The sequence below is a fragment of the Pongo pygmaeus genome, chromosome 16 (assembly GCF_028885625.2).
Source record: "Pongo pygmaeus isolate AG05252 chromosome 16, NHGRI_mPonPyg2-v2.0_pri, whole genome shotgun sequence".
Taxonomy (NCBI): Eukaryota; Metazoa; Chordata; class Mammalia; order Primates; family Hominidae; genus Pongo; species Pongo pygmaeus.
In genome coordinates this window covers 54,589,520-54,610,705 of record NC_072389.2, presented here as the reverse complement: position 1 = coordinate 54,610,705, position 21,186 = coordinate 54,589,520, and the positions used below count along the sequence as shown (strand labels likewise).

At 37.0% G+C, this 21,186-nt stretch overlaps 1 protein-coding gene and 1 pseudogene across 11 annotated transcripts in view; both read left to right on the top strand.

Annotated features, from left to right (window-relative positions):
* The window catches only part of FAM227B (family with sequence similarity 227 member B), a 290,230-nt gene that overhangs the window by 243,610 nt on the left and 25,434 nt on the right, over positions 1 to 21,186 (top strand). For 5 of the 11 annotated variants that reach the window (XM_054451200.1, XM_054451199.1, XM_054451203.1 and 2 more), the window contains 2 exons: positions 3,578 to 3,675; positions 13,408 to 13,569. In XM_054451200.1, the coding sequence (XP_054307175.1) occupies positions 3,578 to 3,675; positions 13,408 to 13,569 (260 nt within the window). Of the gene's footprint in view, positions 1 to 3,577; positions 3,676 to 13,407; positions 13,808 to 16,322; positions 16,497 to 20,017; positions 20,123 to 21,186 lie in introns of those variants that run through there. The other 6 variants (XM_054451208.1, XM_054451206.1, XM_054451207.1 and 3 more) reach the window with 4 other exon arrangements.
* Positions 14,350 to 15,996, top strand: LOC134738200 (signal peptide peptidase-like 2A; annotated as a pseudogene).

Here is a 21,186-nt window from a genome sequence, read left to right as displayed (position 1 = left end):
CTGAGCAATGATTTGGTCCTTAGAGATACAAATATAATTCATAGTAAGAAATAATAGATAAAAGTAACTCCCAAAAATGCCAAAATAAAATAATAATAAGATGGCACTTTCCTTGGGAACCAAATGTGATATGAATCACTAATTTATTATAACATAAAAATCTTCATGTTCTTGGATATACTAAATTTGGTGCAGAGTTAGTGAAACCTAAGGATGCTAGTGATCTACATAAGCATACACTTCATAGTTAACAAAGTATATGTATAAACACTCAGACTGTATAATCTCTCTGTGAAGTTATTTATAATTAAGTATATTATGTTAACATAACATTACTAGGAGAAGCAATTCTAATTTAGAGCATTGTGAAGGTCCTTAATCTTTCACTTTGCCAATTTGAACCATGAATTTCACACAGAAAGGTGGGAGGATGGATCTGTAAGTAGGTATGTAGAGAGATATAACTCATTTGAGGTTTAATATATATACAAACCAATGACTGGGCCTGCAGATGATCAGATTGAAAGGACTTGGAAGTATGCATATAAAGATCTGAAACAGTCAGAGAAGCATGATCAGAAAATATACACAATAAGACATTAAGAATATACTCATGAGGCCAGGCACGGTGGCTCACGCCTGTAATCCTACTACTTTGGGAAGCCAAGGTAGGAGGATCTTTTGAGGTCAGGAGTTCAAGACCAGCCTGACCAACATGGTCAAACCCAGTCTCTACTAAAAATAGTAAAAATCAGCTGGCCATGGTGGTGAACGCCTGTAATCTCAGTACTCAGGAGGCTGAGGCAGGAGAATCGCTTGAACCTGAGAGGCGGAGCCTAGATGGCGCCACTGCACTCCAGCCTGGGCAACAGAGCGAGACTCGGTCTCAAAAACTCATGAATATGCAATACTTTATTTGAAATACTCATCATTTTCCTATATTATTGGACAAAATTGCATTCAGATTTTATTTTTTATTTGCTCAGATCACATACATTTTGCCTAATGGATACCTATATTTTCTCTTTATTTCTCCTGGCATTTCTTTTCTACCCCTCTATCCAAGGTACATTCCAACTCTTGAGCTTCTAAAATTATTATTACTGTGCTATTTTGGTGCATTCTATAGTTTTTATTTATGAGGCTTATTGGATTCCTTCCTAGACTTCATTAGAACAACTAAAAACCTCCGGAATTCTGACCATTTACAGGATTTAAAAGTCGACTGTAAAATTATATCAGGCTTGGGTCTCAGGTATTCTCTTTGTAAATGACTCTGAAAGATCTGATCTTGAAGTAGTCTAGCCTCAAAAATTCTTGCTTTGATACCAACTATCTTTATAAAGTAGAGCTTTTATCTGGTGTGGTTGGTTAATGGAAAAACCAGTAACCCAAATCAGGGAATCATGGAAAATGATACTTGTATCTTTTAGCATTTTAACTTAAAACAAGTTAAATATTGCATCATTTATCTGTCTTTTAATGCAGGTATGAGGTCTTTTCTTGAATTATCTTGCATTTCAATGCTAGATTAAAAGTCTCTTTCTGAGAGTAGTTCTGATTTTAATTACGTATATTCTAAAGTGTATCTGTCAGCAATACTTTTTCTGTTTCTATAGTTTAGTGAATTATTGTATTAATATTTGTGGCCTACACTTGACCTTTAATTTTTCCACCATAGAGGAGTTATTTGCATTTCAGGAAGACTGTTAGAATAAAAACTGCAAAAGTGGATAGCGATAACCATACTTACTTACATGTCTCCCTTTTAGAGGGGATAACATCTCAAAAATAAATAGGGCATAATTATGGAAATGAAATTTTCCCAATGCAAGTGGAGGAAGACTGGAACATTTTTTCACTAGTGAAATTTCTGGAGAGTTAGTAAGAACAGTTAAGACATATTTTATTATAGTTTTATCAGATAGAGTCATTTTTGGATTTTCAGGTAATATTCCCAAGCTTTCAAAGATGCTGAGAACAGAAGAGGCACTAAAACTATAATTCGGGGGAATATTAACATTTTTCCCTAAAACTAATCAGTGGGTTAGAGGAAAAAAAGCTAATAAATATAGGCATTTTAATTTTATTGATTAGTCATCATATCTAGATGAGTTTCTTTGCAATTTTTATTTGACTCTTTTTCTCCTTAAATTGTTTTGCTTTACTATTTTGCCATTGCCTTACTCCCAGCTTAGATATTTTGCCTCATATTAATGTATACTACTATCTGTTAAATAGCAATTCCACAATTAAGCTCAGGTGATCTGAAAAGTAAACTTTTTATTGTGTGTACAGTGAACAAGGAGAGGTTCTTTTATTTTTTTAATTATACTGGTTCATAGAAGACTAGAAAGTAAGTAATATCATATATATTAAATATTATATATGTATTTAAGAATTTTCAAAATTGAGCAAATTTTGAAGAAAAAATATGGTTTATTACTTTTCTTGCCCATTCTAATTCTAAATCTAATATTCTTTCTACTCAAAATGTTTAAATGTAAGTTCCTTGCTAACCAATTCTTTAATCCCTGGTGGACATAAATGCTTACCTGCCTTTAGTATTTCAAGTTAATGCCTAATATTTCCTAATGTCTAATGTCAAAAATCAACCCAAGTAACTTTCTTTAACTCTTAAGAGGTTTGTCATCAACATTACAATCCCTAGATCTGATTAGTCTACCCGGTAACTGATAATTAGTGCCAGAGTCTAGAACAGACCTCTCAGATCACCTTTTTTCTCGGATGTTAAGATACACTTAATACCTAGCTTGTGCTTTTAGGCTGATTGACATGACATACCTGATTAAATCACATGGTTCTCTTTTCCTTTAAGAAGTGGCATGAATCCCTCTGTACCCTCATGCATATTCATGCCGATTGAAAGGAAAGGTCACCAAGTCTCTTCTTATCTGGGTGTATTGTCAGAATATGGAAAAACAGGACTCCCACAGGCAGAGGCCCAAGTTGCTTATTGCATTTAATTAGAGGGTCATTGCTCTGGACTTAGAAGCAAAAGACCTAGATTTGTGTCCTCTCCTTCTACTACTTAGTAAACAGTAGCTTAAACAAGTCATAGAACTTGCACTTCAGTCTTCTCAACTGTAAATTATGGAAAATGTTTCTTAGCTCACCGAATGGTTTGCGAGGATGACATGATGTAAATAAATGAATTTTATTTCATTTATTTATAAATGAATTTTATTTCATTTATTTATAAATGAATTTTATTTCATTTATTTATAAATGAATTTTATTTCATTTATTTATAAATGAATTTTATTTCATTTATTTATAAATGAATTTTATTTCATTTATTTATAAATGAATTTTATTTCATTTATTTATAAATGAATATTTATAATAATAATAAAGCCCTATTGAGTAAAAATATTAAATGTAATATTTATTTCCTCTTTGGGACAAGTTATAACAATGTCTTAACACTCTTTATCCATGTTTGCCCTTCTCCATGTTTAGGGTGCATCGTTAAAAGGCGAAAGAGGTATCATGCTTTTTCTGTGAAGGAAAAAAAATACCAGAATTTTAAAAAGTATTTTATTTTCTGTTTTAGCTATCGACTTCAATATTATAAAGATTCTAAACAACCCAAAAGCATATATGTTGCCCATATCCAAGGAAGAATCAAGATTATCAAGACTAGCAACAAAGGTTTGGAGTATAATTATGAAAAAATTTCTTACTTGTTTAATTTGCAATATAATTGCAATTGACTGTGCTGTACGTAGGCAATGCTGGTTATTACATTCTTACCATATATTTTGGAAAAGAATTTAATGGTCAAAAGAGATTTGTTTGAGGTTTAATCTTAATATTAAAAAGTTTTATATTCTTCTGAAAATATCCCCATCTCTAATGAAAAATATCACAATATTTACCTTTTTTCCTCACAACATGTCTTGTCACTGTTTCTCTTTTGGTTGACATACAAAGGCTCCATCTGGTGTTTGCACATGAATATGATCTTTTTTTTTTTTTTTTATACTTTAGGTTTTATGGTACATGTGCGCAATGTGCAGGTTAGTTACATATGTATACATGTGCCATGCTGGTGCGTTGCACCCACTAACTCGTCATCTAGCATTAGGTATATCTCCCAATGCGATCCCTCCCCCCTCCCCCCACCTCACAACAGTCCCCAAAGTGTGATGTTCCCCTTCCTGTGTCCATGTGTTCTCATTGTTCAATTCCCACCTATGAGTGAGAATATGCGGTGTTTGGTTTTTTGTTCTTGCGATAGTTTACTGAGAATGATGATTTCCAATTTCATCCATGTCCCTACAAAGGACATGAACTCATCATTTTTTATGGCTGCATAGTATTCCATGGTGTATATGTGCCACATTTTCTTAATCCAGTCTATCATTGTCGGACATTTGGGTTGGTTCCACGTCTTTGCTATTGTGAATAATGCCGCAATAAACATACGTGTGCATGTGTCTTTATAGCAGCATGATTTATAGTCCTTTGGGTATATACCCAGTAATGGGATGGCTGGGTCAAATGGAATTTCTAGTTCTAGATCCCTGAGGAATCGCCACACTGACTTCCACAATGGTTGAACTAGTTTACAGTCCCACCAACAGTGTAAAAGTGTTCCTATTTCTCCACATCCTCTCCAGCACCTGTTGTTTCCTGACTTTTTAATGATCGCCATTCTAACTGGTGTGAGATGGTATCTCATTGTGGTTTTGATTTGCATTTCTCTGATGGCCAGTGATGGTGAGCATTTTTTCATGTGTTTTTTGGCTTCATAAATGTCTTCTTTTGAGAAGTGTCTGTTCATGTCCTTGGCCCACTTTTTTGATGGGGTTGTTTGTTTTTTTCTTGTAAATTTGTTGGAGTTCATTGTAGATTCTGGATATTAGCCCTCTGTCAGATGAGTAGGTTGCGAAAATTTTCTCCCATTTTGTAGGTTGCCTGTTCACTCTGATGGTAGTTTCTTTTGCTGTGCAGAAGCTCTTTAGTTTAATGAGATCCCATTGGTCAATTTTGGCTTTTGTTGCCATTGCTTTTGGTGTTTTAGACATGAAGTCCTTGCCCATGCCTATGTCCTGAATGGTAATGCCTAGGTTTTCTTCTAGGGTTTTTATGGTTTTAGGTCTAACGTTTAAGTCTTTAATCCATCTTGAATTGATTTTTGTATAAGGTGTAAAGAAGGGATCCAGTTTCAGCTTTCTCCATATGGCTAGCCAGTTTTCCCAGCACCATTTATTAAATAGGGAATCCTTTCCCCATTGCTTGTTTTTGTCAGGTTTGTCAAAGATCAGATAGTTGTAGATATGTGGTGTTATTTCTGAGGGCTCTGTTCTGTCCCATTGATCTATATCTCTGTTTTGGTACCAGTACCATGCTGTTTTGGTTACTGTAGCCTTGCAGTATAGTTTGAAGTCAGGTAGTGTGATGCCTCCAGCTTTGTTCTTTTGGCTTAGGATTGACTTGGCGATGCAGGCTCTTTTTTGGTTCCATATGAACTTTAAAGTAGTTTTTTCCAATTCTGTGAAGAAAGTCATTGGTAGCTTGATGGGGGATGGCATTGAATCTGTAAATTACCTTGGGCAGTATGGCCATTTTCACGATATTGATTCTTCCTACCCATGAGCATGGAATGTTCTTCCATTTGTTTGTATCCTCTTTTATTTCCTTGAGCAGTGGTTTGTAGTTCTCCTTGAAGAGGTCCTTCACATCCCTTGTAAGTTGGATTCCTAGGTATTTTATTCTCTTCGAAGCAATTGTGAATGGGAGTTCACTCATGATTTGGCTCTCTGTTTGTCTGTTATTGGTGTATAAGAATGCTTGTGATTTTTGTACATTGATTTTGTATTCTGAGACTTTGCTGAAGTTGCTTATCAGCTTAAGGAGATTTTGGGCTGAGACAATGGGGTTTTCTAGATATACAATCATGTCATCTGCAAACACGGACAATTTGACTTCCTCTTTTCCTAATTGAAAACCCTTTATTTCCTTCTCCTGCCTAATTGCCCTGGCCAGAACTTCCAACACTATGTTGAATAGAAGTGGTGAGAGAGGGCATCCCTGTCTTGTGCCAGTTTTCAAAGGGAATGCTTCCAGTTTTTGCCCATTCAGTATGATATTGGCTGTGGGTTTGTCATAGGTAGCTCTTATTGTTTTGAGATACGTCCCATCAATACCTAATTTCTTGAGAGTTTTTAGCATGAAGCGTTGTTGAATTTTGTCAAAGGCTTTTTCTGCATCTATTGAGATAATCATGTGGCTTTTGTCTTTGGTTCTGTTTATATGCTGGATTACATTTATTGATTTGCGTATATTGAACCAGCCTTGCATCCCAGGGATGAAGCCCACTTGATCATGGTGGATAAGCTTTTTGATGTGCTGCTGGATTCGGTTTGCCAGTATTTTATTGAGGACTTTTGCATCAATGTTCATCAAGGATATTGGTCTAAAATTCTCTTTTTTGGTTGTGTCTCTGCCAGGCTTTGGTATCAGGATGATGCTGGCCTCATAAAATGAGTTAGGGAGGATTCCCTCTTTTTCTATTGATTGGAATAGTTTCAGAAGGAATGGTACCAGTTCCTCCTTATACCTCTGGTAGAATTCGGCTGTGAATCCATCTGGTCCTGGACTCTTTTTGGTTGGTAAGCTATTGATTATTGCCACAATTTCAGCTCCTGTTATTGGTCTATTCAGAGATTCAACTTCTTCCTGGTTTAGTCTTGGGAGGGTGTATGTGTTGAGGAATTTATCCATTTCTTCTAGATTTTCTAGTTTATTTGCATAGAGGTGTTTGTAGTATTCTCTGATGGTAGTTTGTATTTCTGTGGGATCGGTGGTGATATCCCCTTTATCATTTTTTATTGCATCTATTTGATTCTTCTCTCTTTTTTTCTTTATTAATCTTGCTAGCGGTCTATCAATTTTGTTGATCCTTTCAAAAAACCAGCTCCTGGATTCATTAATTTTTTGAAGGGTTTTTTGTGTCTCTGTTTCCTTCAGTTCTGCTCTGATTTTAGTTATTTCTTGCCTTCTGCTAGCTTTTGAATGTGTTTGCTCTTGCTTTTCTCGTTCTTTTAATTGTGATGTTAGGGTGTCAATTTTGGATCTTTCCTGCTTTCTCTTATGGGCATTTAGTGCTATAAATTTCCCTCTACACACTGCTTTGAATGCATCCCAGAGATTCTGGTATGTTGTGTCTTGGTTCTCGTTGATTTCAAAGAACATCTTTATTTCTGCCTTCATTTCGTTATGTACCCAGTAGTCATTCAGGAGCAGGTTGTTCAGTTTCCATGTAGTTGAGCGGTTTTGAGTGAGATTCTTAATCCTGAGTTCTAGCTTGATTGCACTGTGATCTGAGAGATAGTTTGTTATAATTTCTGTTCTTTTACATTTACTGAGGAGAGCTTTACTTCCAAGTATGTGGTCAATTTTGGAATAGGTGTGGTGTGGTGCTGAAAAAAATGTATATTCTGTTGATTTGGGGTGGAGAGTTCTGTAGATGTCTGTTAGGTCTGCTTGGTGCAGAGCTGAGTTCAATTCCTGGGTATCCTTGTTGACTTTCTGTCTCGTTGATCTGTCTAATGTTGACAGTGGGGTGTTAAAATCTCCCATTATTAATGTGTGGGAGTCTAAGTCTCTTTGTAGGTCACTCAGGACTTGCTTTATGAATCTGGGTGCTCCTGTATTGGGTGCATATATATTTAGGATAGTTAGCTCTTCTTGTTGAATTGATCCCTTTACCATTATGTAATGGCCTTCTTTGTCTCTTTTGATCTTTGTTGGTTTAAAGTCTGTTTTATCAGAGACTAGGATTGCAACCCCTGCCTTTTTTTGTTTTCCATTTGCTTGGTAGATCTTCCTCCATCCTTTTATTTTGAGCCTATGTGTGTCTCTGCACATGAGATGGGTTTCCTGAATACAGCACACTGATGGGTCTTGACTCTTTATCCAATTTGCCAGTCTGTGTCTTTTAATTGGAGCATTTAGTCCATTTACATTTAAAGTTAATATTGTTATGTGTGAATTTGATCCTGTCATTATGATATTAGCTGGTTATTTTGCTCGTTAGTTGATGCAGTCTCTTCCTAGTCTCGATGGTCTTTACATTTTGGCATGATTTTGCAGTGGCTGGTACCGGTTGTGCCTTTCCATGTTTAGCGCTTCCTTCAGGAGCTCTTTTAGGGCAGGCCTGGTGGTGACAAAATCTCTCAGCATTTGCTTGTCTGTAAAGTATTTTATTTCTCCTTCACTTATGAAGCTTAGTTTGGCTGGATATGAAATTCTGGGTTGAAAATTCTTTTCTTTCAGAATGTTGAATATTGGCCCCCACTCTCTTCTGGCTTGTAGGGTTTCTGCCGAGAGATCTGCTGTTACTCTGATGGGCTTCCCTTTGAGGGTAACCCGACCTTTCTCTCTGGCTGCCCTTAACATTTTTTCCTTCATTTCAACTTTGGTGAATCTGACAATTATGTGTCTTGGAGTTGCTCTTCTCGAGGAATATCTTTGTGGTGTTCTCTGTATTTCCTGAATCTGAATGTTGGCCTGCCTTGCTAGATTGGGGAAGTTCTCCTGGATAATATCCTGCAGAGTGTTTTCCAGCTTGGTTCCATTCTCCCCGTCACTTTCAGGTACACCAATCAGACGTAGATTTGGTCTTTTCACATAGTCCCACATTTCTTGGAGGCTTTGCTCGTTTCTTTTTATTCTTTTTTCTCTGAACTTCCCTTCTCGCTTCATTTCATTCATTTCGTCTTCCATGGCTGATACCCTTTCTTCCATTTGATCGCATCGGTTCCTGAGGCTTCTGCACTCTTCACGTAGTTCTTGAGCCTTGGTTTTCAGCTCCATCAGCTCCTTTAAGCACTTCTCTGTATTGGTTATTCTAGTTATACATTCTTCTAAATTTTTTTCAAAGTTTTCAACTTCTTTGCCTTTGGTTTGAATATCCTCCCATAGCTCGGAGTAATTTGATCTTCTGAAGCCTTCTTCTCTCAGCTCGTCAAAGTCATTCTCCGTCCAGCTTTGTTCCGTTGCTGGTGAGGAACTGCGTTCCTTTGGAAGAGGAGAGGCACTCTGCTTTTTAGAGTTTCCAGTTTTTCTGCTCTGTTTTTTCCCCATCTTTGTGGTTTTATCTACTTTTGGTCTTTGATGATGGTGTTGTACAGATGGGTTTTTGGTGTGGATGTCCTTGCTGTTAGTTTTCCCTCTAACAGACAGGACCCTCAGCTGCAGGTCTGTTGGAGTACCCGGCCGGCGTGTGGAGTGTCAGTCTGCCCCTGCTGGGGGGTGCCTCCCAGTTAGGCTGCTCGGGGGTCAGGGGTCAGGGACCCACTTGAGGAGGCAGTCTGCCCGTTCTCAGATCTCCAGCTGCATGCTGGGAGAACCACTGCTATCCTCAAAGCTGTCAGACAGGGACATTTAAGTCTGTAGAGGTTACTGCTGTCTTTTTGTTTGTCTGTGCCCTGCCCCCAGAGGTGGAGCCTACAGAGTCAGGCAGGCCTCCTTGAGCTGTGGTGGGCTCCACCCAGTTCGAGCTTCCTGGCTGCTTTGTTTACCTAAGCGAGCCTGGGCAATGGCGGGCGCCCCTCCCCCAGCCTCGCTGCCGCCTTGCTGTTTGATCTCAGACTGCTGTGCTAGCAATCAGCGAGACTCTGTGGGCGTAGGACCCTCTGAGCCAGGTGCGGGCTATAATCTCCTGGTGCACCGTTTCCTAAGCCTGTTGGAAAAGCATAGTATTCGGGTGGGAGTGGCCCGATTTTCCAGGTGCCGTCTGTCACCCCTGAAAAGGGAACTCCCTGACCTCTTGCACTTCCCCAGTGAGGCAATGCCTCGCCCCTGCTTCAGCTGGGGCACGGTGCGCTCACCCACTGACCTGCGCCCACTGTCTGGCACTCCCTAGTGAGATGAACATGGTACCTCAGATGGAAATGCAGAAATCACCCATCTTCTGCGTCGCTCACGCTGGGAGCTGTAGACCGGAGCTGTTCCTATTTGGCCATCTTGGCTCCTCCTGCTGAATATGATCTTAATAAGCAGCAAAGTTGCAGGCAGAACTTCAAAGGAGTATCAACAACAGTTGACCTGTCCTTACGTCTTAAGTCATGGTCCTAGAATAATTGACCACATGTAGATACTGTTACTCTTGAGTCTTGAATGCTTAGTTTCTCGACGTTCTTGAAGGTGCCTTGCAAGCAGAGATTTCGTGTACTCACCACCATGTGTTGCCTTAGCCAAAATTTGATGAGATTATTGACCTGAAATTCTGAATTTGATATCTTAATTTGTTAGACAATTAGGTTTTAAGTTGGTTACAGTCTTTATTGCTAAAATTTTGTCTACATCATCTTATCAAGTCTGATAATTTATTTAAAATTAAAAATTATGCCTATATAAAAACCACTTTCTGAAAGTCAGTATTTATGTTTTTCCCGGTATTTAATAACCCAAGTTTAATAAAATATCTTCCTGCTTTATTCTGACCTTCACAGTGAGGCTAAGGATGGTTTGCAGGCACTTCAGATATTAACAGGTGATGTATAGAAGTCAATTTTGAATCAATGACAATGTCACACCATTTCCTTTGGGGCAATATTGCCAGACTTAGAAATCAGAGATAAGTAATAGAAATTGTATATCTGGTCTTCAGCAAACACTAAAACTGGTCTCTCGTACTTTGTTTAGTAGCTAACACATGGGTTTGTAACAGATTAAACAACCTTTTTCAGAGGATGCTGTTAACAGATAGAAATTGGAAATACATCTTTAGTAGTATAGCACATTGCTGCATTTTTTGCCCTGTCCCGTTGTACTAGTCAGCTTGGACTGCCATAACAAAATACCATGGACTGGGTAGCTTAAACAACAGAAACTCATTTCTCATAGTTCTGGAGGATGGGAAATCCAAGATCAAGGAGCCAGCCAATTTGGTTTTCTGGTGAAGGCTCTCTTCCTGCCTTGCAGATGGCCTCTTCCTTGTTGTGTCCTCATATGGCAGAGAGAGTGAGCTCTGGTCTCTTCTTCTTCTTATAAAGACTCCAATTCCGTCATTGACAACCTCATCTAAACCTAATTACAAAGAGCTCTGAAATCATGTTGCTTCAGCAATGGCCAAACTATTTGTAAGTATTTCTTCTGGAAGGAAAAGACTCTGAAGGCCATAATAACTGTTTTCAAATATGTAGAGAGCTACTGTAGGAAAGCAGAATTAGAATTTTTCTGTATGGCTCCAAAAAAGTATAACTTTTGCCAATAAATAAGTGAAAGATACAGGGATATAGATTTCAGCTCAAGATGAAAAATTTTCCAGGCACCAAAGTTGTCCAAATGCTAAATGGGTGCCTGTGGGTTTCTAGTCCCTGAAAGTGACACTGGGTATGAGCATTGGCAGAACACATATTCAAGCCTCAAAAACCAGTGTTTAACTTTCTACTCATTGTAGCAATTATCCTTTAATAAATTAACTGAGAAATTGGGCACCCAAATCACCCCTTGCACTTTCTATTTCATCCTTTATGATCATTCTTAAGTTTATGCAGTTGCTTGATTCTTTGAATTTAGGCTAGGTTGACTTGACAATAAAAGTCTTGTTTCATGGAATCTTAAAGTGCTCTGACAAATTTCTGCTATTATCTTTCATGGGATGAATGGAAACATTAGGGTTTCTGCTCATTGGTTTGGCTATTTGGAATGTCTCTAGCAAGAGGTTTTTGGTCAACTTGCGACATTCTGCTTTAAAAACCAAAACACCAGGCCGGGCGTGGTGGCTCACGCCTGTAATCCCAGCACTTTGGGAGGCCGAGGCGGGCGGATCATGAGGTCAGGAGATCAAAACCGTCCTGGCTAACACGGTGAAACCCCGTCTCTACTAAAAATAAAAAAAAAATTAGCCAGGCGTGGTGGTGAGCGCCTGTAGGCCCAGCTACTTGGAAGGCTGAGGCAGGAGAATGGCGTGAACCTGGGAGGCAGAGCTTGCAAGTGAGCCAAGATCGCACCACTGCACTCCAGCCTGGGCGACAGAGGGAGACTCCATCTCAAAAAAATAAAAACAAACAAAAAAACAAAACAAAAACAACAACACAGGATTTGCATTTAATACCTATTTGCCTCTTACCTGGCTGAAGTACTCTTAAAAATCATGAATTCTTATAGAGGAAAAAGGGCTGCAAACTGTGATTTTCTTAAGTTAATAACTGATAACTGCAGAAAAATAACAGAAATGTCTATTTCTAGAATTTTAGTAAGATAGAATGTTTATCTTATAGTACCCAAGAAAGAAACAGGAAGAGTGTTGTAAAACATCTATCTAGACAGGCAAATTTTTAAAAAATCTAAACTGAGCTTGGGCTAGTTTTGCATACATTTTGAATATTGAGCTATATATAACCCAATGTGAATTATCATGGGAGCTTAAAATGAAGGAGTGATTTACATCATAGAAAACATGTCTGATATTGACATTAACTTTTTACTAGCAAAGAATTGCTATTGATTATGATAGTCCCATTATTTGAAATGATTCTGTAGCTGCTAGGAATTCTGAAACATATTTTTTGCAAAAACCTATAGAAAAAAGTGACCATAAGCAAAAGAAATTCAAGAGAACTTTATGTATCAATAAAAGCAAATGAAAACAAAATTTTATTTCCCCACAGTAAGTGGAATCAATAAAAAATCTTTCATAATGGTATTACAAAGATTGAGGAAAACTTAAAATATTAGTAGTTGCTATACTGACATTTCTCCCATAAGAAGGGAATAATAAAATCTTGGAGTAATTATATTTATGGTTATTGTATTCTTGACATAGAATTTTTGGTCAACAGGTTTTTTTTTTCCATCAGCACCTCGATGCTATCCCACTATCTTCTGGCCTGTTTTGTTATGATAAGAAGTTAGTTATTAATCCTTTTAAAGTTCCCCTATATATGAGTTGCTTTCTCTTGCTGCTTTTGAGGTTTTTCTCCTTGTCTTTATTTTAAAAAACTTTGTCTAGGATGTGCTAGGTGTGAATTTATTCTACTTAGAGATTGCTGAACTTCTTGAATGTGTTTTTCATAAATTTTGAAAACTGAGACCATCATTTGTTCAGATATTTTTCCTATGCCTTTTCCTGGTTTTGTTCATTTTCTTCATTTTTTTTTTTTTTTCTGTTCTTAAGACTGAATAATGTCTATTGCCTATATGCAAGCCTGATGATAAATCAAAAGGGTAGAAGAGCCTTACTGCACATACTTATAGACTCATACTTTGGTAAATTCCTCTAATTAAGAAGATGCTTTCTGGAATTTCCTTTATATTAATATATCAAATGGTAACTTTATTTATGCTAAATATGAAGTTATATTTTATTCACAGTTTTTTAGAAACACAAACGTAATCATTGTCTTGATTCTTTTCTTCCTCTTACAGTCGCACTATAGTAGTACTGGTCCAGAGTTTAATCGTGTTCTCTTCAATTTTGGTGGTCAGAGTCCATTGATTTTATATTATCTTAAGATGCATGAGCTGGCTGGTATTTCCAAAGCACCTAAGAAAACCAAGATTAAACTCACTAAGATATTCCAGGAACCATATCCTTTTTAAAGCTTTGCTTTAATATAATTTCTTTCAAAAATAATATTCAAAACGTTTCACTGAATGTCTCAATTGAGAAAAAAATTGAATGCATGTTTTATCAATGCTTCTCTTTAGTATTAATATTTACTTATGCTTAAAACTTTGGTAGTATGTTTGGCTTTTCTTTGTTAGATCTAATGCTATGATTTTGCATGTAAGAAAAATAAAACAAACATTAACCCAAAGAACTTTTAAAACTGGTATACTTGGTTCTCTGATAAAATGCTATCTTTGCAACTTTACTGTTCAGTGACTGGTTTCAAACATTTGTCAGAATTATGAGGCATGGGCTTCTAGCCTTCTCCAAAGAGAGTTTTAGGCATGTTTTAGCTGTGGAATTCTTTGTTCAAATGAAAATTTATCGGAACATTTTTTACACATAAAAAATTTATTTTTATGTATAAAATAAAAAATAAATGAAAATCGGAGCTCTTTGGTTGAAGCAGGGGTAGGGCCCAGAGTTCTGTTTTTTACAGTCCTATCTTCAGTATAACTTTTCTTGGCCCAGTCCTCATTAAGGACTCAGATTAATCCCAAAGGAATTAGAACACTAGCCACTAAATTGGAGTGTAGGCTGCAGTGGCAGCACCTGCAGCAGCGGCGATCCCAGCCTAGCCCGGCCGCCCGCGCCTGTCCGGTCCGGTCCGGCCACAGAGGCAGCGCAGTGGCGGGAATCCGAGCCTACCCCGCCTAGTGAGCCGCGCTGTGCCACCCCACCCAGCACCCACCAGTCCGATGGGGCCGCAGCGGCGGCTGTCCCCTGTCACGGCCGCCCTGCTCTGGGGCTTCCTGCTCCAGCTGACAGCCGCTCAGGAAGCAATCTTGCATGCGTCTGGAAATGGCACATCCAAGGACTACTGCATGCTTTATAACCCCCATTGGTCAGCTCTTCCAAATACCCTAGAAAATGCAACTTCCATTAGTTTGATGAATCGGACTTCCGCACCACTATGCAACCTTTCTGATGTTCCTCCTGTTGACATAAAGAACAAAGCAGTTGTGGTGCAATAGGGAAGCTGCCATTTTCTTGAAAACACCAGAATTGCACAGAAAAGAGGTGCTGAAGCAATGTTGGTTGTCAATAACAGTATCCTATTTCCTACATCAGGTAACAGATCTAAATTTCCTGATGTGAAAATACTGATTGCATTTATAGGCCACAAAGACTTTAAAGATATGAAGCAGACTCTAGGAGATAACATTACTGTGAAAATGTATTCTCCATCGTGGCCTAACTTTGATTATACTATGGTGGTTATTTTTGTAATTGCTGTGTTCACTGTGGCATTAGGTGGATACTGGAGCGGACTAGTTGAATTGGAAAACTTGAAAGCAGTGACAACTGAAGATAGATAAATGAGGGGAAAAAAAGGAAGAATATCTAACTTTTAGTCCTCTTACAGTTGTAATATTTGTGGTCATCTACTGTGCTATGATGGTCTTACTTTATTTCTTCTACAAATGGTTAGTTTATGTTATGATAGCAATTTTCTGCATAGTATCAGCAATGAGTCTGTACAACTCTCTTGCTGCACTAATTCATAAGATACCATATGGACAATGCACAATTGAGTATCGTGGCAAAAGCATGGAAGTGAGACTTATTTTTCTCTCTGGTCTGTGCATAGCAATAGCTATTGTTTGGGCTGTGTTTCGAAATGATGACAGGTGGGCTTGGATTTTACAAGATATCTTGGGGATTGCTTTCTATTTGAATTTAATTAAAACACTGAAGTTGCCCAGCTTCAAGTCATGTGTGATACTTCTAGGCCTTCTCCTCCTCTATGATGTACTTTTTGTTTTCATAACACCATTCATCACAAAGAATGGTGAGAGTATCATGGTTGAAATTGCAGCTGGACCTTTTGAAAATACTGAAACATTGCCAGTAGTCATCAGAGTACCAAAGCTGATCTATTTCTCAGTAATGAGTGTGTGCATCATGCCTGTTTCAATATTGGGCTTTGGAGACATTATTGTACAGCCCTGTTGATTGCGTACTGTAGAAGAGTTGATGTTTAGACTGGTTCTTCATATATATACTATGTTTCCTCTACAGTTGCCTATGCTATTGGCATGACACTTACATTTGTTGTTCTGGTGCTGATGAAAAAGGGGCAACCTGCTCTCCTCTTATTTAGTAACTTGCACACTTATTATTGCCTCAGTTGTTGCCTGGAAATCTAAGGAAATGAAAAAGTTCTGGAAAGGTAACAGCTATCAGATGATGGACCATCTGTATTATCCAAAAAATGAAGAAAACCCTGTGATGTCTGCTGAACAGATTGTCCAGCAATAATATTATGTGGAACTGCTATAATGTGTCATTGATTTTCTACAAATAGACTTTGACATTTTAAATTGATTTTTGAATCGACAATCTGAAAGTCTTCAATGATATGTTTGCAAATATATATTTTTATGAGCTGGTACTGACAGTTACATCATAAATAATTAAAATGCTTTGCTTTTAATGTTAAAGTTGTGCCTTCACATTAAATAAAAGGATATGGTCTGTGTAGTTTCCAAGATGTATTACATAGAGTATATTTTTCTAAAAAAAAAAAAAAAATGCCTTGACCCATCCCTATACTTTTTTACTGAAATGTTTCTTCCAAATCTAATGGTAGATAAAAGTATTACTATCAAAGTGAGTTTCTGAATGGGTTTTACTGTAAATAATTATGCAAATTTTATCTGCTTTATAGAAATAACTGTTTAAGACCATGCAAGAAGGCAGTTCAACAGTGAAAATTTGGACCTTATGTCACTGCAGAGGTTAGAAACATAAAATTTTGGAATAAATGTAAGTGCATATTTTTGTAGGATTTTTTTTAAAACCCAATCCTTTCATAAACTTGAGAACTGAAATTACTTCAGACTGCGTGTGTATTATATTAAGAACATTTTTTCAGGTGTAGAGAAACATAATATGTAGAAATAAACACAATCAGAAATGACAAAGAAGACATTGCCACCAACATACAAAACAACCTCAAAGACTACTACAAACATCTCTATGCACACAAGCTAGAAAACCTACAAGAAATGGATAAATTCCTAGAACATACAACCTACTAAGATTGAACTGGGAATAAACTGAATCCCTGAACAGACCAATAACAAGTTCTGAAATTGTATCAGAAATAAAAAGCCTACCAACCAGAAAAAGCCCAGGACTAGATGGATTCGCAGCTGAATTCCACCAGATATATAAAGAAGAGCTGGTACCACTCCTACTGAAACTATTCCAAAACATTGAGGAGGAGGGACTCTTTCCTAACTCATTCTGGGGCCAGCGTCATCCTAATATCAAAACCTGGCATAGACACAATAAAAAGAAAACATCTGGCCAATATTGGTGATGAACATAGATGCAAAAATTCTCAACAAAATACTAGCAAACTGAATCCAGCAGCATGTCAAAAAGCAAATCCACCATGACAAAGTAGGCTTTACCTCTTTGCAAGGTTCATGCAACATGTGCAAATCAATAAATGTGATTCATCACGTTAAACAGAACTAAAAACAGACCCATAAGATTATCTCAATACATGCAGAAAAGGCTTTTGATACAATTCAACATCGCTTCATAATAAAAAACCCTCAACAAACTAGACATTGAAGGAACATACTTCAAAATAATAAGAGCCATCTGTGACAAACCCACAGCAAACATCATCAAAAGCTGGAAGTATTCACCTTGAAAACCAGAACAAGACAAGGATACCCACTCTCAACACTCCTATTCAACATAGTATTGGAAGTCCTGGCCAGAGCAATCAGACAAGAGAACGAAGTAAAAGGCATTCAAATAAGAAGAGAGGAAGTTAAACTATCCCTATTTATGGACAATATGATCCTATATGTAGCAAAACCAATAGTCTCTGCCCAAAAGCTCCTTAAGCTGATAAACAACTTCAGCAAAGTTTCAGGATACAAAATCAATGTACAAAAATCAATAGCATTCCCATATACCAACAACATTCAAGCTGAGAATCAAATCAAGTCGGCAATCCCAATGCCAATAGCCACAAAAAGAATAAAATACCTAGGAATACAGCTAACCATGTAAGCAAAAGTTCTCTACAACAAGAATTACAAAACATTGCTCAAAGAAATCAGAGATGACACAAACAAGTGGAAAAACATTCAGTGATTGTGGATAGGAAGAATCAATACCATTTAAATGGCCATACTGCCCAAAGCAATTTACAGATTCAATGCTATTCCTATCAAATTACCAATGACATTCTTCACATAATTAGGAAAAACTATATTAAAATTTATGTTGAACCAAAAAAGAGCTTGAATAGCCAAGACAATCTTAAGCAAAAAGGACAAAGCTGGAGGAATCATGTTACCCAAATTCAAACTCCACTACAAGGCTACAGTAACCAAAACAGCATGGCACTGATATGAAAGCAGACAGAAAGACTTATGGAACAGAAGAGAGAGCTCAGAAATAATGCTGCACACCTACAACCATCTAACCTTCGACAAAGTTGACAAAACAAGTAAGGGGGAAAGGACTCCCTATTCAATAAATGGTGCTGGGAAACTGGCTAGCTATATGCAGAAGATTGAAACTGGACCCCTTCCATACACCACATATAAAAATCAACTTAAGATGGATGAAAGACTTAAGTATAAAACCTAAACCTATTTAAAAAACTCTGGAAGATAACCTAGGCCATACCATTCTGAACGTAGGAAATGGCAAAGATTTCATGATAAAGATGTCAAAAGCAATTGCAAGAAAAACAAAAATTGACAGATGAAACCTAATTAAACTAAAGACCTTCTGCACAGCAAAAGACCTATCAACAGAGTAAACAGACAACCTACAGAATGGGTAGAAATATTTGCAAACTATGCATGTGACAAAGATCCAATGTCCGGAATCTATAAGTGTATTAGTCTGTTTTCATGCTGCTATAAAGAACTACCTGAAACTGGGTAATTTATGAAGAAAAGAGGTTTAACTGACTCACAGTTCTGCAGATTTAACAGGAAGCATGACTGGGGAGCCTCAGGAAACTTACAATCACGGCAGGTGAAGGGGAAGCAAGAACCTTCTTCACGTGGTGGTAGGAGAGTGAAGGGGGAAGTGCCATACACTTTTAAGCCAGTGTATCTCATGAGAACTTTCACTATCATGAAAACAGCAGGAGGGAAATCCACCCCCATGATCCAATCACCTCCCACCAGGACCCTCCCCCAACACATGGGGATTACAATTCAACGTGAGATTTGGGTGGGGACACAGAGCCAAACTATGTTAATAAGGAACTTAAATCAACAAGCACAGAACAAACAACCCCATTAAGAAGTGGGCAAAAGACATGAATGAACACATTTCAAAAGAAGACATACATGTAACCCACAAGCATATGAAAAAATGCTCAACATCACTAATCATAAGAGAAATGCAAATCAAAGCCACGATGAGATACCATCTCAGACCAGTTAGAATGGCTACTATGGAAAAGTCAAAAAATAACAGATCCTGGAGAGGTTGCAGAGAAAAGGAATGCTTATACACTGCTGGTGGGAATGTAAATTAATTCAACCATTGTGGAAAGCAGTTTGGCAATTTCTCAAAGAACTCAAAGCAGAATTACCATTCAACTCAGCAATACTATTACTGAGTATATACCCAAAGGAATATAAATCTTTCTACCAGAAAGATACATTCACGCGTATGCTCATTGCAACACTATTCACAATAGCAAAGACAAGGAATCAACCTAGATGCCCATCAACAGGACTAGGTAAAGAAAACGTGGTACATATACACCAAGGAATACTGTGCAGCCATAAAAACTAACAAGATCATGTCCTTTGCAGCAATATGAATGAAGCTGGAGGCCATTAACCTAAGTGAACTAATGCAGAGACAGAAAACTAAAACCACATGTTCTCACTAATAAGTGGGAGCTAAACATTGAGTACATGTGGACACAAAGAAGGGAACAACAGACACCAGGACCTACTTGAGGGAGGAGGGAAGGAGGAGGGTGAGGATAAAAAAACTGCCTACTGGGTATTATGCTTATTACCTGAGTGGTGAAATAATCAGTACAACAAATCCCTGTAACATCAATTTACCTATATAACAAACTTCCACATGTACCCCTGAACCTAAAATGAAAGTTTAAAAAAAATTTACATCATAGGTAATATTTTTTACTTTAAGTTTTTTTAATTAATTTTTTAATTGACAAATTATAATTGTATATATTTATGGGGTAAAAAGTGATGTTATGATATATGTATACACTGTGGAATGACTGAATCAAGCTAATTAACATACTCATCACCTTAAATACTTATCACTTATCCCTTCTAACTGAAACTTTGTCCTCTTTAACCAAAACCTCCCCATTCTGCAACCCCACAGGTAATATTTCTATTGATAAGGAGTGATTTGCCCAAATCACAAGAGGGAGGATGACATTATTGTCTATGTGTAAGGATTCACATGTAAACACTGAGTAGATTGGAGGTATGTATGGAGAGGACTGGAGGGAGTCAATGAAATTTCACATCACAGGAGTGCTTATGTCTTCTGACATGATTTTAAATGTATATTTATTTATAAGGATAATAAACTTGTTTACTAGTTAATGTACACTAATTCATTAGCAGAACATTTAAATATAATTTTGGATGATCTTTGGAGTTTTATTTAAAAACTTGATCACTTGATATTTGAATTATGAGTAAAACAGGAGAAAAACTTTGATGTTTAGGATTTAGAACTGAATGCATGGTATATCTTTAAACTGCAGAATCTTGAATAAAATACATTTAGAGCTCCTAATTCTCCCTTCATACTTTGTCTATGTTTTTATAAGCCACCTCAAGCCCTTTATGTGTTGAGACTAAGCTAACCAAAGAATACCCAAAAATTTAATAATTTTTTTAACATGCAAAATGCAAATTATTTAAAAAATTGAAAACTCAGAGCCAAAATGTCGGTGTAGTCTGTATGGGTCTTGTTAAAAAGAAAAGTGTATAAGCCATATCTGTATTTCTAATATGAGTTTTAAACATTCACATTTTGTTGCAGTTTAGAAAAATCTGAACTCAATGCAGTGTCATAATGAGTACATTGTTACTATAAACACATGCTCCCACTATCACACATGCATACACAGACTTTTTAAACACGTAAATAGTGTCCAGGAATGACTTGTTTAAACTCAACAATTGAAAATAATGTGGGCTATATCAGCATTTATCCTAGCATAAAAATAAAAGCTATACAAAGAAATAATCTGTTGTGAATTATCTGTGATGTGGGAGAAGAAAATTGTCAACAGTGAAAAAAAGAACTCTGAGATTCCAGAAGTGTCACCAGCTCTGTATTCTTTTTACTATGATTTATATAATGATTTCCAATAATCTTCATCACATGAACACACATATTTTTCCCGTTAACCAATATGTGAATAACAACTTGTAAGTTATTACTAAAGCGACTGTCAATTGTATTTTTCATTTCAAGTCATTGACTACTTAATTAACATATGGTAAGAACCTAGTAATGCAATCACATTTTTAAAA